Genomic DNA, 15,711 nt, shown 5'->3' with positions numbered 1-15,711 from the left:
TGGGTTTTTAACCTTGATTTTTTATGGGTTTTTAACCTGTCCCCTTCTCAGAGCAAAGCAACTGTGATTTTCTGTGAGTCTCCATTTAAAAAACACCTTTTGTCTAGGTGGCAGCAGGACCTGCTGAGCACTGTGACTCCCCTCTTGCATTTACCAGATACAAGTTTGGTTTAAATGAAACAAGGCACAAAAAAGGCAGGCTGAGCCCAGACTTGCAGGGTTTGATGTACTGAGGGAACTGTCAGCTCACCTTTTCAGAGGAAGGTGAAGCTTTGTGCTTGGGCAGGTGTTGGCTGGACCCAGAGCCAGAGCTGAACTTCTTCATGCTCAGTTAATCTTCTTTGTGGAATATCAAAACAACCTTATCAAAATCCACATGATTTAGGGGTAGTTAAGACTGGTTATCGCTGGCAGTGGCTGTGCCCTGCTAAAGGTGCCTCTGGTAAACGTTCCTGAGTCATTTGTGTGAAATGGGAGTTCTCTTGTCTGTGGGAGATTCTGGGAGGAATTGACAGTTTAGACTGTCTCATTCCAAAGAAAATTGCTTTTGTGTCAGAAGTGCTCTGGGCTGCTGGGAAGAAAACCACCAAGTTTGAGTTCCCCAGGATAATGCAAACCATTTTATGAGAACTTGTTGCCCAGGATTCTCCTGCTTCGTTTGCGTTGCCTTGGCAAGGAATTGTACAGAGCCCAACAGAGATTTGTGTAGTTCTTTAATAATAACATCAAGGTCAGCAAGAGTAATGACTGAATTTAACAAATGACACATGCAACAAATAGAGGGAGTAAAACATCACTGCACGGCACTGGCTGAACTGACAACATGAAATTTAACGTCTAAACAGGGACTGTTCTCCTCCTCCCCTGCATCAGCACCACAAACAAGGCAACATTCCCTACTGGTTACCCCCAAATCTTGTCGGACCCCTCAGAGCCAGACATGCCCCTTCCCCAAAATAAACAGCAACAGAAGATGCCTTCACACACCAGGGGGCAGAGAGAGAATTTGGATGACCACAGAGTTCATGTGGGTGAGCACTTCAAAGTACAGCCAGCAACACTTTGTAACACTGGGCAAATAAAATAAAACAGAATCTGAGCCTTTGTCAAACGCAGCTCAGCCCTCTGAGGCTGTGAGACACTGACAGAAAGTTTTGAATGAATGAGAAACAAGGGGAAGAATCAAAGAGCGAATGAAACAACTGATTGGTTTTTTAATGCCATCAGACATCTGGTAACTGCTGCTCAGACCAGCCTACACTGGAGCATGTGCAACTGGTGACCAGGGAGACCTGCTGAAGTCTCTGAGGTGGCAGAGCAGCTGCAGCATTGCTCAACTCCTTTTGGTCTGGAATGAACATGTATTTAATCAAAGATTGACTGGTGTGGACTAGAAAGGTTTATAGACAGAGAGTACATAGGGCACCATAGAGCGGAGGATGTTGCTACAGGTAATTCGACCTCATTTACACAGCATTAATTGTCAGTGGAAGCTGATTTTAATTCAGGACCAAATTTTCACCCTTGGTGGCCTTACATTAAGTTCCTAAATTAATCTTTAGGGTCTGGCATAAAGGGAGTGTGGTTTTCAAAGGCATGTGAGGTACTTTTGGGAGCCATTTCTGCAGACACATTTAGGTTGATCCTAAATCATGGAATCCCAGAATGGTTTGGGTTGGAAGAATCCTTAAAGCCCATCCAGTCCCACCCCTTGCTATGGGCAGGGACACCTTCCACTGTCCCAGATTGCTCCAAGCCCTGTCCAGCCTGGCCTTGGACACTTCCAGGGATCCAGGTGCAGCCACAGCTTCCCTGGGCACCATGTGCCAGGGCCTGCCCACCCTCACAGGGAGGGATTCCTTCTTAAATACAAACCAGGTACAAAATTCACCACTAGACGTGCTCTGATTTTTCTGGGAACGTTGGGAAGGGTCACCAAAGTTGATCCTCTGCAAATTCGTGTGGTCTTTTTTTAGGAGCACCCACTGAGCTCCAGCCAGATCCCAGCTGGATCCATGTGCAAAACCCTTTGCCAATGGATTGAGGACCTATGTAGCCTGGAGCTGCAGTGCCTCAATTAATGCCATGTAAAACAGGTGTTCGTCACTACAGGAAATATTTGTACATTTATAAAAAGCAATACAACCATAAAGAAAAAATACAACAAGCACAGCTTGATACGATAACATGCCATGAAATGTCATTGGCTTTATAATAATTTACTACAACTTGAAAAATGTTCTTTTATCCACAACGGATAGGAAATGCTTCCATCTAACATATGGTAAGCATGCAGCAACAATATGTACAACAAAAAATTTGGAGCTTGTTTTATATTCATAACCTGGATGATTACAAAGGGAGCATTTGAAAATCCTGATTTTTCTAGCCTGATCTAGGCTTTATTTTGCGTCTTTAAATCTGCAATGTTTTCTTCCCCCTTAGTTTGGGGAGAATGAGAATTTCTATGTACATCTGCAAAAAATCATGGAGAATACACTGCTTTAGTATTTTTCCCCCAGCAGTAGGTTTATTGGCTAATTAACTAAACAATCAAGTTATTGGATAATTGACACTTAAAAAAATAAAATCGTCAATGCTTTATTGTTGAAAAAATCAATTTCCTTCCCAAACTTTTTTGAAATACTGAGGATCTGTTGGGAACATTGATCCTGTATTAACACTACTCCCAGTTTTTACACCTTTCATCATGAAACCAAACCAAAGAGCTCTTTGTCTGATCCCATCCATCCCACGAGGGAATCCATCCCAACTTGAGTGGGGGTGTTAAAGCTTCCCCTCCCACCTGTCAGTGTTGTGCTGTGGAACCAACAACCTGGAAAGAGGGAGCAGCAACTGGGGGGGTTTTTGCTCCAGGTTGGGAACTGCTCCGTGCTGCCCGCAGACAGAACAGTGCGGGGAACAAAGGGGAGCACAGCCAGCCTTGGCCCAGGATGGATCCCAGGTCCTCGTGACTGATGAATTCATTTCACCTCAGAGCTGACCCTGACCTAGCAGAGGGAGGGAGAGACCCAGAGCCTCATGCCAAGGGCTCCCTCCTGTCCTCACCCAAAGGGGCCCAGGGCAAGTCTCCACTGAGTCTCTTTCTTCTGTTGCCTTTCCTCTTTGAACAATATTTTTTTCTTTTTCTTTTTCTTTTTTTTCTCGTTTTGCTAGAAAAGCTAGACTTGATATTTCCAAAAGCACTGAAGGAAGTACTTTGCAAAGCATTTTCTTTGTCTGGTAAAAAGTGAGATGAGAACCCTTTGCTATCCATAGAACTGCAGCTACAAAGGTGGTTTCTCTCCTACGATGCTGCAATTTCCAGAACGAGTTTTGAGAGAACTGAGATCCCAAGGGTGAATCAGGAACCCAGGGCTCTGGCTGAGGTGCTGAGGGATTTGCCCTGACTCTTGCAGTGGCTGCAGAGGAGGGTGCTCAGGGTGGCTGTAGGATACAGGTGTGTGCAGGAGATACTGTGGGATGTGCTGGGGTCCCCTGAATGTGAGGAGGAAGCAGGAGAAATGCAGCCAGTGCATTTCTTGGCGACTGATTCCCATCTGGTGTGTCCCGGGGGGGTTTGCCTTAGTCAACAACTGCTAATAGGAGTGATGCTGTTGAGAGCTGACAGGAGTGAGTAAGCACACTGGCTCTTCTTCACTCCGAGCTGGGGAGGCATCTGCTACTTATTTAGGAAAGGAAAACAAAGAATAAAAATCCACGTGGAAACATTTTTAGGGTGAAAGAATTCAATTTACAGAAAAACAGGGACGCATCAGTGGCAACCATTTCAAACTGATGGTAACAAGGAGCCCAAGCAGACTGGATTTAGGGAACTTGAGATGCTGAACCTCTGGTTTACATTCAGAGTCTTTCCTTTTTAAGTGGAAACCAGCATTAAATTACACTGCAGAACTGTGGAGTGATAGACTAGATGGACAGAATTGTCTGAACCGAATGCAAAGACTCTTCTGTTGACCACACCGTTCCCAAATTCCTCAATGGATATGACCTCCTCTGTCCCACTGGGAACACTGAAGGCTCACCTGTCCTCAATTATTCCTTGTCCTCAGGGATGGGGTTTATTTTCCTGTGTAATTCATTTTCCTAGTGACACTCTGTTTCCATTCACCTGCACTTCCACAAACCAACATCCTCAAATCCACACCCCCTTCTCCTTTCCAAACCCTCCAAGGTGACAATACCTTCTCATCTGCAGTTCCTGGTCCGTGGGAACAACTGCCTGTCACCAATTCTCCCCAGATTTACAGGTTCCTGTACCTGCAGAGCTGCTGTTGTCACTCCTGGCTAGCAGCTGGTAGTGAGGGGTGGCCAGTGTCCTGCCGTGCAGGTCTTGTCTCACGTACAGCTGTCCCCAGGTCGCTGGCTGGGATTCTGCACTGGGAAGAGTCCTTTGCAGTCCTTCCCGGGGAGAATTTCCTTCGCAGAGAGCTTGCTCTGGTTATCCATTCCTTTTTTCCAATGAATCCTGGGATCACCATGGTAAGGCACAGGGAGGTGTTCGGGACCACGAGGGGGCACAGACTTGCTGGAATGGAACTGGAGTTGTTCACCCCGTTCCTGCAGTCTCTTGGCTTTTCTAGCATTGAGGGTTTGGCGGCACTGATGCACAAGGGATTCGAAAAACAAAAGAAGACGAAAGGAGAAAGGCGACTCGGGAGTCGTTGGTGCTGTTGTGGCCCATGGCAAGGATGCTGAGGGCTCCTCCCGGCCCCCCCGGGCCCCAGCGGGATGTGGTACAGTACTGCTGGAAGAGCCCCTTGGACACCTCTGGAAGAGACGGGAGCGAGGGAACCCCTTAGACTGTGGGGCGGGGAGGGGGCCGGGATGGAGGGGGGGCTCGGCTGGGGGGGGGAGCCTGGGGCGGGGGTGGGAGCGGGGGCAGCGTGGAGGAGGGCGAGGGGGTGTGGGGGGAGCTGGGGGGCGGCGGGGTGTAGATGGGGGCTGGGGGCGGAGGGGTGTAGATGGGCGCTGGGGGCGGCGCTGAGGGGTACGAGTTGTTGAGAGGGTATTTAGGGGGAGCCTCTGAGTTCTTCACCCGCGTGAAGTTGATGCAGCGGCCCTGGAACACAAGAGGAGGAGCGGAGTTACTGAGGGAGGCAGCTGAGCCCCCTGCCTCAGCCCACCCTGTCCCGGCGCTCCTCCTGGCATCCCCGGGGCCCTCAGAGCAGCAGGATAAAATCCCCTCCCACTGCTCTCTGCCTCCAGCAGAGCAAGGGCTGCTCTGGCTCCTGCTGAGGCTGCAGGAGCTGGCGAGAGCTGTTCTCACAACCATGGAACGGGTCAGACCTCACAGCCCATCCTGTTCCACCCCTGCCGTGGGCAGGGACATGTTCCACGAGCCCGGGGTGCTCCAAGCCCTGTGCAGCCTGGCCTTGGACACAGCCAGGGATGGGGCAGCCACCGCTTCTCTGGAGAAACCTGTGCCAGAGCCTCCCCACCCTCACAGGGAGGAATTTCCTCTTAACATCTGATATAAACCTGCCCTCTATCTGCATAAGGCCATTCCCCCTTGTGCTATTCCTCATTCCTGTGTTGCAGAGCTGGCTTTGGAGTCAGTGCACGACCTGTGGTTCCTGCCTCCACAGATGCTTCTTCCCACACCTCAGTCTGAAACTGAAACAGCAGCACAAAATCTGGGATTTGCCCCTTTGGAACCTCTTCTTCAAACACCTGGCTTTTCTATCCCATCCCAACCATTTACCAACCACGGAAAAGGGAAGGTTTGTTTGACTAAGACAGTTTATTGCTCAGAATTTTTCCTGAAATGCATCCATTACTCATCAGGATGTCTTGATATCCCAGTGCTCATGAGAAACCAATAAACTGCTTTTCTTGCTCTTTGGTGCTAAGCTACAGTTTGTGTACAGTTTTAAACAAAACCTTTGCCCTCTGAGCTATTCTTTTTTTCTTCTAAGTTCCACCTGCAAAAGATCCCACTGTAAATACTCAAATGTCAGAATCAGCATTACTGTATTATGGATTCATTCCTTTAGATATGAAATCATCCAAAAAGGCACTAGAGGATTTCTGAGTCCATTCTTTATTTTTGGATTGGTGAGTATGAGCTTATTTTCTGTTTTACTCTTTCCTCTCCCAAAGTAAATGTTTTTCGTGGTGAAAAAATGCCAAATGGAGCATTGAACCCTTGCAGGCTGGAGTAGATTTGGTGGGGTAACAACATGAGCCATTTCTAATCCCCTGCACAGCTCTGCATCTCCTTCCTGCGGTCCCCAGCCTGAGCACAAATGCTCTGCACGGAGGAGCCATGGGAAGGAAGGGAGAAAGGGTGCTTGAAGGATTGGACAGGGGTGGGAGGAGCTGGTGTGGAAGGGACACAGAGATGGACAGACAGCTCCCGTCCAAGAGCTCTGCCAGCCCTATCATCCTGCTGTGAATGTGGAGAAACATCTGCCTGAGCCCATTCAGCAGAGGGAAAAGGATTCCTAGCCAAGTGAGGCTGTGGAGCAGCCCCAGCTGAGCTCAGCCTGGCTTGGACGAGCAAAGATCCTTTATGGAAAACAAAGATTTCACAGTGCCTTGAACTGCTCCGAGTTCAAGATGACCCCACGAGCTCTGGGCAGGGGCAGCTGAGCCCTCCCAGCCAGGCCTAACCCTGAACAGCCTCTGGCTCCAGCTCAGGCTCTGCTCAGGAATGGTACCAATGGTACCAGGGCCCATGGGGTGGCCATGAACATGGAAATGGCAATGCCCTCCCTGGGGATCAGTGGTGTCCCTTGTCTGGCCTGTCCCTACAGCAGGACATCGTGGGGGGGATGGGGAGAGCCTGACGGCCACATGGAGCTCCCTCCTGGTCTGTTCCCTGAGCTGTCCCTGGCAGGGGACAAAATGCCAACACAAAATGAAGCACAGAACGACCAGGAGCCCTGTGCTCCCCCAGCACCTCCAGCACTGCCTTCCACAGCAGAGCCTGCAGTGAGCCCCAGACTCTGCCCCATCCCACAGCACCCAGCCCCGTTTGCTCTCGTGAGCTCCTGCCTTGCTTCTAATGTTGTTTTAATGCACTTTGCTGAGAATTTAAGTAAATACTGTGGGACAGACCGGCTGAGCACGGGAAGTCTGAACCTGAGATTAACCAGTCCTACTCAGAAAAAAACCCCCATAAGAATGTTTTCCTTGTTCCAGTGCCACATCTCCTTCCATGCAACCCTAGTTGCTTCAGACTATTATTTGCACTAGTTTTTTTTCTTTATGTATGTTGAGAATAAAATAAACCTGAAGAAAAAGCAGCAGTAAGAAATCTCAGCCAGAGAACAAATAGCTGCAGTTGTTTTTGTGTGGAGAGATGCTCTGTCTGGATGCTCCAAGAGTGAGGTTATGGAGCTGCTGACCCAAATGGAACTGAGCACTACCCTGAGAGCATTCGGGAGGATGCACTGGGGCTCAGAAATCCTCAAGTTTGGGGCTGGGGCAGGGCTTGAGGACTAAAAGCCGTCTAGTGCTCACAGGAATGCCCAACGCATGGTCCAGAAGGGCACACACATCCCTTGCATCCTCTGCACTGGCAAAAGTTTGACTTGTTATTGATGAGGACAGGCTGGGATAGCTCAGCAGTGCCCCTGTCACTCAGATGGGACTCACAAGTGGTGCCAACTATTGCTGTACTCTGTTTGCACCAGGCCTTGTAGTCAGCTACCCTGTAGTAAGCCCTTGTTCATGAACCACTGCTTATATCCATGACCAGTGACAGCCCTTTTTCTCCAGGAATAGGCTGCTTGGAAACAAGAGAACTCTTATTTCAGACATGATTTGTTCTCCATGTCCTTGGTAGCTGCTCTCTCACAGGCCCAAGGACAGGCTGGCTGGCCTGGACAAGCAGCTGGACTGGGGTGTGAGCAGGGGCTGCTCAGATGCAGAGCAGAGACAAGCTGGGAGCACAGACATGAGAGCCAGAGCTGTCCCAGAGCTGGCCCAGCAGCCACTGATCATCAGATATCTGTGCCCCACTCCCTGTGCTCTTCACTGCTATAACTTAGAGTTCAAAGTTCCTTCCCCTTCACACAGGATGCAGTGATCTCTTCCCTCAGCTCCTGCAGCCATTCCCTATCTCCTCCTCTTTGCTGCCAAGCCAGCTGTGCTGCCCTGAATTGACAGTGACCTGTCTGGCAGCACCTTCTCCTCCTGTGCAGTGCTGAGAGCAGGGCATCTAGCACGTGTGGAGGGCAGAGACACAGCCCAGCCTTCCTCCTCCCTCTGCGTGAGCTACCAGACCAATGGAGTTCTTGTGTTTCATGGCTTGACATTCCTCTCACCCGAGCATATGGGGGAAGAGTGCCAGAGAGGAGTTTCCAGCCCAGATGGACTGAGATGGACTTTGGCAGCTCTGCTGCCTCAGAGGAGATGCGGAAGCCAACAGCTCCTTGGGGAGAGAACTGTCAGACTGAATGACAAGGGGATATCCAGGAAACAAATCACTGTTCCCTTGCATGAGGGGCAGAAAATGTTTAAGTGGTGCCCTGGGTACAAAAGCAAAGCAGGCCCAGGAGGGAGTGAGCTCCTTTAACCAAAAAACTGGATATTAAACCCCTTGTATGTAGCAAAGGTGCAGAGGTTGTGCTACAGCAGAGTGTGCGCACAAATAGTAACCCTGGAGCTCTGGAGGACACAGCTGACTGCACTCATGGCCAGAGCTGTGTTTTCCCACCTGAAGAGGACCCTGATTCACAGCTGGGCTTTGCACATGTGACTGCAGTAGGAAAATAAAGTATCAGCATCACTGACCTGCTCCATGGCCAGCTCTGTTTGATCTGGAGGATACTCTGGATGAAGAGCAGGTTGCTTGGCTCATCACCCACCCATGCAGGGTTTTACAGGGCTTCCTGTTGCCAGGGCAATTCTGTTCATCCCACAGACAACAGGAGCTGAGAGAGAACAGACCCTCTAAATAAATGGATCCAAGTGCCTTGATCAGCTTTGGGGTCTGGATGCAAAACCAGAGGGTCTGAGTTTGGTCTTTTACCAAAATCTGAGGTACTAAAGTCAAGAGGAGTGCAGGATCTCTCAAATCAGTGGAGACCCAGGGAATTTCCTGTGACTGATTTTATGAGTGTCTCCATGGCTACCAGCCAGCAGCTCCTCTTAGCTCTCCACCAATGTTCAGCACCTCATTTAGGCACCTAAATTAAGATGAGGTGGATGTGGAAGATGGTGGCAGAACATCCAAGAGGCAGGAAATCAACCCATTTCCACTAAATGCTACTTTGGTGTGTTAAACAGAAAGGTCACCTTTCATCCCAGGATAAAAAACTCCTTAACCAGATTATACCAGAGCTTTGAGAATAAAGAGCCAGTTCTATGAGTCCTTCTAGCAGGGAGACAGTAGCTGGAGATACAGGATGTATGAGTGTAGGGAACACACTGGATATTAAAATGCTGCTGTGTTGAACGCCTTGGCGAGGTTTTATTTCCCTTTCTGCAGCCACAGTGCTCCGGGGGGGAGAGTCACAGCTGTGCCTCAGAAAAGACAATTGAAGCAACATGGAGAAATTATTAGATCTGAAATTTAGTGGATTCAGCAAAACCAGTGAGGGCAGTTCACTCTCACATTTTCTGTTGTTTTTCTAGAGAGCAGCACTTGCAGGTAGAGTGATAAGGAATTATCAGCTTCCCTTTCACCTCCAACAGCTGATTTAGGGATGGAGGCAGCAGTGCATTTGGCAGCTCAGTATTTGGCCGTAGGGACAGTCTGTGACCATGGACACTCAGCCACAGGGCTGTCTCTCCTCTCCTCTCCTCTCCTCTCCTCTCCTCTCCTCTCCTCTCCTCTCCTCTCCTCTCCTCTCCTCTCCTCTCCTCTCCTCTCCTCTCCTCTCCTCTCCTCTCCTCTCCTCTCCTCTCCTCTCCTCTCCTCCTCTCCTCTCCTCTTCTCTCCTCTCCTCTCCTCTCCTCTCCTCTCCTCTCCTCTCCTCTCCTCTCCTCTCCTCTCCTTCTCCTCTCCTCTCCTCTCCCTCTCCTCTCCTCTCCTCTCCTCTCCTCTCCTCTCCTCCCTCTCCTCTCCTCTCCTCTCCTCTCCTCTCCTCTCCTCTCCTCTCCCTTGCCCTGTGAGTGCTGTAGGGTTGCACACTTGATCCAAGCTTTTCCCTTTGTTCTTCACATCTGGCTGAGGGAGGAACGCTGCCAGGGCTGGAAAGGAAGGGTGGGATGTGGGCGAGGGAGACACGAGGCTGCTGAGGCCGTAGCAAAGGGTGGGGGTTGCTGAGCCCTAGGGAGAGAGATGGGACAAGGATCTGGCAGGGAGAGGGACATGGAGCAGCAGCTGCCTCAGCCGAGCTGTGGCATTTCCTAGGAACTCCACAGCCTTGTCCGAGCCACTTCCCACCCACTCCTGCCTCTCCTTCTGCTTTTATCTGTCTGCAAACTGACAGAGAGATGGGCTGTGCCTCAAGGCGCTGCACCAGGACTTGCCCAGCCAGACATGACTGGGATTCAGCAGCGTCCAGCTGAGTCCAGCCTTGGGAATGGACCCTTTGGCAGTGTACAGCTGAATCCAGCCTTGGGAAGGACAGATTCTTCTCCTGGGACACTGCAGTATTTCACTTTTCTCTGGCCAGTTTGCTCTCCAGCCTCCATCCCAGCAGGACTCAGACCAGAAGGAAGCTTTTTCCTTAGTTTCTTTCCAGCCCTGCTCTCTGTGCTTCCAGCTGCTCAGGGGGAAAAGCTTGCACATGGCACAGCAAAGAGGGAATTCAGGAAAGAGAAGGGGGTCCCAGGGCAGTGACATGCCCTCCATAGGATCCAGGAGATATCTCTTTAACAGAGGAAGATGGAAAGCATTTTTCTGAAGCGAAGATTGAATACGTTTCTGTTTCTCTTGGTTTCCTATCAAGCTGGAATTAATACCTGGAAAAATATCAACATTTTAAGAACATAAAACACTGGGACTGGCTTCTTTTGCCTGCTTTAAAGAGAGGCCCTGGAAAAGATATGATCCTTAATATTGTTTTGTATGGGTCCTTAGTAATTCAGACTTTCCATAAACAAAATCCCAGTTTACCCTGTTGTTAGGAGAAGGAAGAGAGAGAAATAAAAAGAAATACAGAAATAAAAGAGAAGGAAAGGGAAGAAGGAAAAGAGAGAGGGAGGGAAAAGGAAATGTAGTAAACAACTTGTGATTTCATACCTAATTCTCACTCAAGCATGCACAAAAACTTGTAGGAAGTACTGGCCAAATGAGTAACAGGCAAACATTAAATATATTAAATAAAATTGAGAGTTAGACCAGTGCCTGCAAAGAGATGATTTACCAAACTGCAGCTACTCTAAAGGCAAAGCACAAACATGATGTGAGAAACTAATGCTCAGCCAAGGAGGCAAATCTTCCTCCAAGGGATCTGGGTGATGGTTTGAACTCAACCCAGGCATGAAACTGCCCCTGATGTGTGAGGGCAAGAGTGGGAGCAGCAGGAGGAGCAGAGTGGGGAGTCCTAGTGGGTCTGAGGGCAGCTAGGAGCTGTGGGGATGGGAAGGCAGGGGACTGTCCATCTCTCTGTCTGTCTGTCCATCTGTCTGAGCCAAACACATGGACAGCTCCTGCTCCTCTCCTGTGGCTCCAGGGAGAAACTGCCCATGGCCAGCATGAAGTGGATTCCTGCCTGTGAAACTGCTCCTTGCACAGGGGACTTTACAAATCTCTGGCCAAAAATGCATCCCTTTGTGCCTGGACAAAGGTGATACCAGGGAATGATCAGGCTGAGAATAATCCATGTTTGCTTCCCACCAGCTTTTTGCCGTTTGGGATCAGCACTTGTCAGGGAGCTCTGGGGCTCGCAGGGGTTTTGCTGCTCTGAACCCCTGCCAAGATAAACCCCCAATTCCTAGGTGGATTCTGTGACAATGCAGGACTCTGTGAGCTTGAAATATCCCTGCTTGCAAACCTGTGCTGGCAGCCTGCTGCCTTTTTAATCACATGAAGGGGTCTGGAGACAGTTTTAGGAAGCTGTTAACTCACTTCTGGGCTTTATTAGGCAGCCTGAGCTCAGCCTGAGTGGAGTGTGCCTGGTACTGCCAGGAATCCTGCAGCAAAGCTCAGTGATTACCCAGCTGCCTCTGTGCCTCTTACCAAACAAGCATTAAATCTGTTTCATTTCGTGATAAAACATCACCACAACCAAACCATTCCCATCTGTGTCTCATTACTAAAGCCAGAGCCTTGATCTCAGCCTTGCTCATAAAACCTGCCATTCCCAAGGTATTCCTGCCACCTTGCCCACTCAATAAATAAAAAATTGGAGACTTGATCTATTTTCTTCCAAATTAAGAGGAAGACTTGCATTGATAAGGTCGTCACTCCAACAGGGTTCTAATGACCTGGTCTCTTACTGCAGAGGCAGCACTGAAAACTGTGGGATGTTACGGTTTCCCTGAAAAGGCTTTGAGAGAAGCACTACAGGGTGAGAAAGTTTGGAGCAAGATTGAGTACTCTGTCAGGTTTCAGTACTACAAACCATCCTAGATTTGACTTTTTAACTCCCTGGAATAGACTGGTACAAAATGGTGTTTTCTTCTGAAGCCAACGAGGAGGTGGGATTTACCCCAAAGGAGAAGGATAAATATCAAAACTAGTGACAAGTGACATGACAGTGAACTCCAGCTTTACTGGGGCAGTTCCCTCCACTGCAGACAAGTGTCCTGCCTAAATTCAGCAGGAAAAATCAGCAGAAAAGCCACCTTTCTTCAATGCCTTGATATGGTTTGGTCTATCCAGATGTTAAAGCTATGGTTTATATTGGTATTTATACAATCCTGCTCTCTTCAAGCAACCCCAAAGCAGGACTTATTGAAGAAAAGAGGACACTAAACACGATGAAGAATTTGAAATAAGAGCTTATTTAGAGCATCAGTTCAGTCATGTTGGCTTATGACTGAAGTATGTAATAATATAGTACATAGTATATATAATATAGAAGATATACTATATAGTATATATAATGTCTGTAGCCATGCATATAGCACTGTGCATCTGAGGGCCCACAGAACAGAGTTGTTGTGCCAGTTCAACCTCCAGTCTTACTCATGAGTTTACTCATCACTTCTCATCTGTGCCTGGCTCTCTAGACCCACCACAACCCTGAAAAACCCTTATAACAGCCCCTGCACTGCCAGCTGCTGGGCCTTGACATCTCTGATCACACTGGGAAGGACTGACCCAGTGGGGGAGACTGCTGAAAAGGAAACAATCAGGGCAAACTCCTCCAAGAAAAGGGAAACAAGATGATACAGTCTGCTACCTTGCCAAACTCGAGCGTGGGAATGAGCTTAATGGTCCCAGACTGTGGCTTGTGCCAGGAGTTCAGGAGCATGGCTCCCCCAGGGATGAGTGGGCATGTGAATGTCAGCAGCAGCCCTGATGGCTTTTGCAGGAGCTGCTTTTGGCTTATTTCTGCTGTGGGATGGGTGTCATTTCCAGGAAGAGCTGGTTGTTCTTCCCGTTGTCTTTCTGGAAAGAGATAGTTTAGGCTTGGAGAAATGCTGAGTGACACATCAAAGACACACCTCACCCAAGCTGGAATCTTTCATCTGGGGGCTGAATAACAAAACCTACTGGGTATGAGGAAAAGAGAGAAAAACTCAAATGAAAAATGAAGCACATTCTTTTGGCAGCAACAACTGGAACAACTTGTCAAGGGCAAGGTAAACATCCCTCTGGAGAGGAAAGAGTGAGCCTCAGGCTCCAGAAATCAATGACCTGAGAAGGATCTCCCTGCCTGCAGTTTGTCTTTGGGCAAAGAGGACATGGCAGGATTCAGGACAGGATCTTCCACGATGTGAACATGAGAACACAGTTTGATAGCTGTTTTCACCTTCCATTACTCAGGACAATCACCCTGAGCAGTGCTAATGGTTCAAGGAAGTAGGAATTACTGTCTGCTGAATATTGTCCTACAGTGTTTGGTGAGAAATAATTCCCACAGCATTTGGAGAGAAATAATTCCCATCCCCTCAGTCCCTGCTGCTGGGTTTGCCTTGGCTTCTGACGTCAATGTTAAAGGCATAACTTTGTAATTCGGTCTAGGATAAATCCTGTTGTGGGTCAGGTTTGACTGGACCCTTTAGGAGCTGCCTCAGGAACTCTGCTTTGTTCCCCAGCCCTGAGCACTCTGCAGGCTGAGGAGCTCCAGACTTTTGGCTTTGGAGCTGTTAGTTCCAGGAAAAGGAGCTAATGTTTAGGTTAAGTTTTCCATGGCTGTTAATGGAAAACCACACTGCAGTAGAATGTGTGGAAAGGTTACAATTTTGTTCTCAGGCTCTGCTGCCTGTCAAGGGAAATCTGTGAGCTGGGACATAAGGATGGATTAAACAGCAGCTCCTTGTTAGTGCCTGAGTGGCTTTGGGTCTGCAGGGACAAGAATCATCACATGGACATGTGTAGGGGTGTGGGGTGACTTGGGGGTCTGCACAGCTGGTTTTACTCTCAGGTCTGAAAAGGGACCATGTCTGGTGTTTAAACCAGGGGGATTTGAAATTCTATCTCCTGGTTTCTGCTCTTTGTTTCAGGAGGTTTCTGTTCATGACACTGAAATCAGACAATTAATTACCTTATATCTGAATTTCTTCATCTCTGAAACAGACTCCTAATGCAAAATAAGGCAAGAGCCAGGGGGTTTTCTAGAATGACAGATTTTGCTTGTGTGTTTTCTGATGTTTCTCATTAATCAGTAATACCTAGCCATCCCCACATCACTCTTCACTGTGGCTACTCAATAATAAAACACATTTCATGTTTTCAGTGAACTCGCTGGAGGTTTGTGTGGCAGAATTTGCTCCTCAGTATCCAATTATGAACAAATAATTACAGCTTTGGGTATGTTTTCATTGGGTTTGTACACTCCAAGCCCAGGCCCAGGCTACCTGCTACATTCCCTCTGTATTTTTTCATACAGCTCTAATAACACAGCCATGAGTTAAACCAGAATTCCAGCATGCCAGTAGTACCTAATGGGCTTCACAGTTTCTCCTGAACCTGCTGGGGCTGAGCTTCCTGCCAGTGCCAAACAACTGGTGACTAATCCTCAGTGGTGACTCCAAAATAACTCCAAAATCAGCTACCTTTGGTCTCCTCCCTTCTGTGAGTCACTGGTGGGCCCTGATGTAGCAGGTGTAGGTGCCTGCTGCTGGTAGGGACACACTGGCGGAAGGGAGGGATCATCACTCCGGAGTCCTGCACTCCCTTTGGGACAGTCTTTGTGTATCCTCTTGTCTCAGGCACACAGGGCTGGCACTCAGCAGACACCTGCAGGCTCCAGTGGGACTGCAGGGGCAGCAGAGCTGGGATGGAGGGAGGAAGGGACAGCTGAAGCTGAAGGCCCCAGAGCACAGCAGTGCTCAGGAAGCAGCACAAGGCCGGCTGAAGTTGTGCTGCCCACTGTGTCTCTTCACGGCTCTTCCAAAATGCCCCTCAAAAATTTGGAATTTGTACATTTGTGCATCACCCAAACTGGACCAGGAGGCTCTGCAGGCACCAGGCCTCACAGACAGGGAGAGCCAGGATGGCCCAGGGAGGGGCAGCTCCCTCACCAGCCCCTCTGGCTCCTGTGGGAGCTCCTCTCCCCCCCCCGAGCCTTTGTCTGCACAGCTCTCATCCCTTCAGCCTTATTCCCTTTGCTTTTTCCACACGTCGTGCAGGTTATTGGCCCAGGCCCTGCAGGCACCACACACTTTCACACCCAGCAT

General features: G+C 49.0%; 1 protein-coding gene across 1 annotated transcript in view; it reads right to left on the bottom strand.

Annotated features, from left to right (window-relative positions):
* Positions 1–696: 696 nt before the first annotated feature.
* The window catches only part of ANTXR1 (ANTXR cell adhesion molecule 1), a 103,629-nt gene continuing 88,614 nt past the window's right edge, over positions 697–15,711 (bottom strand). The window contains exon 18 of the mRNA XM_085080412.1: positions 697–5,083. Within this exon, the coding sequence (XP_084936538.1) occupies positions 4,820–5,083 (264 nt within the window). The 3' untranslated portion in view covers positions 697–4,819. The remainder of the gene's footprint in view (positions 5,084–15,711) is intronic.

This window comes from Lichenostomus cassidix, chromosome 22, assembly GCF_008360975.1.
Source record: "Lichenostomus cassidix isolate B80296 chromosome 22, HeHo_3.0, whole genome shotgun sequence".
NCBI lineage: Eukaryota > Metazoa > Chordata > Aves > Passeriformes > Meliphagidae > Lichenostomus > Lichenostomus cassidix.
This window is presented reverse-complemented; position numbering and strand designations above follow the sequence as displayed.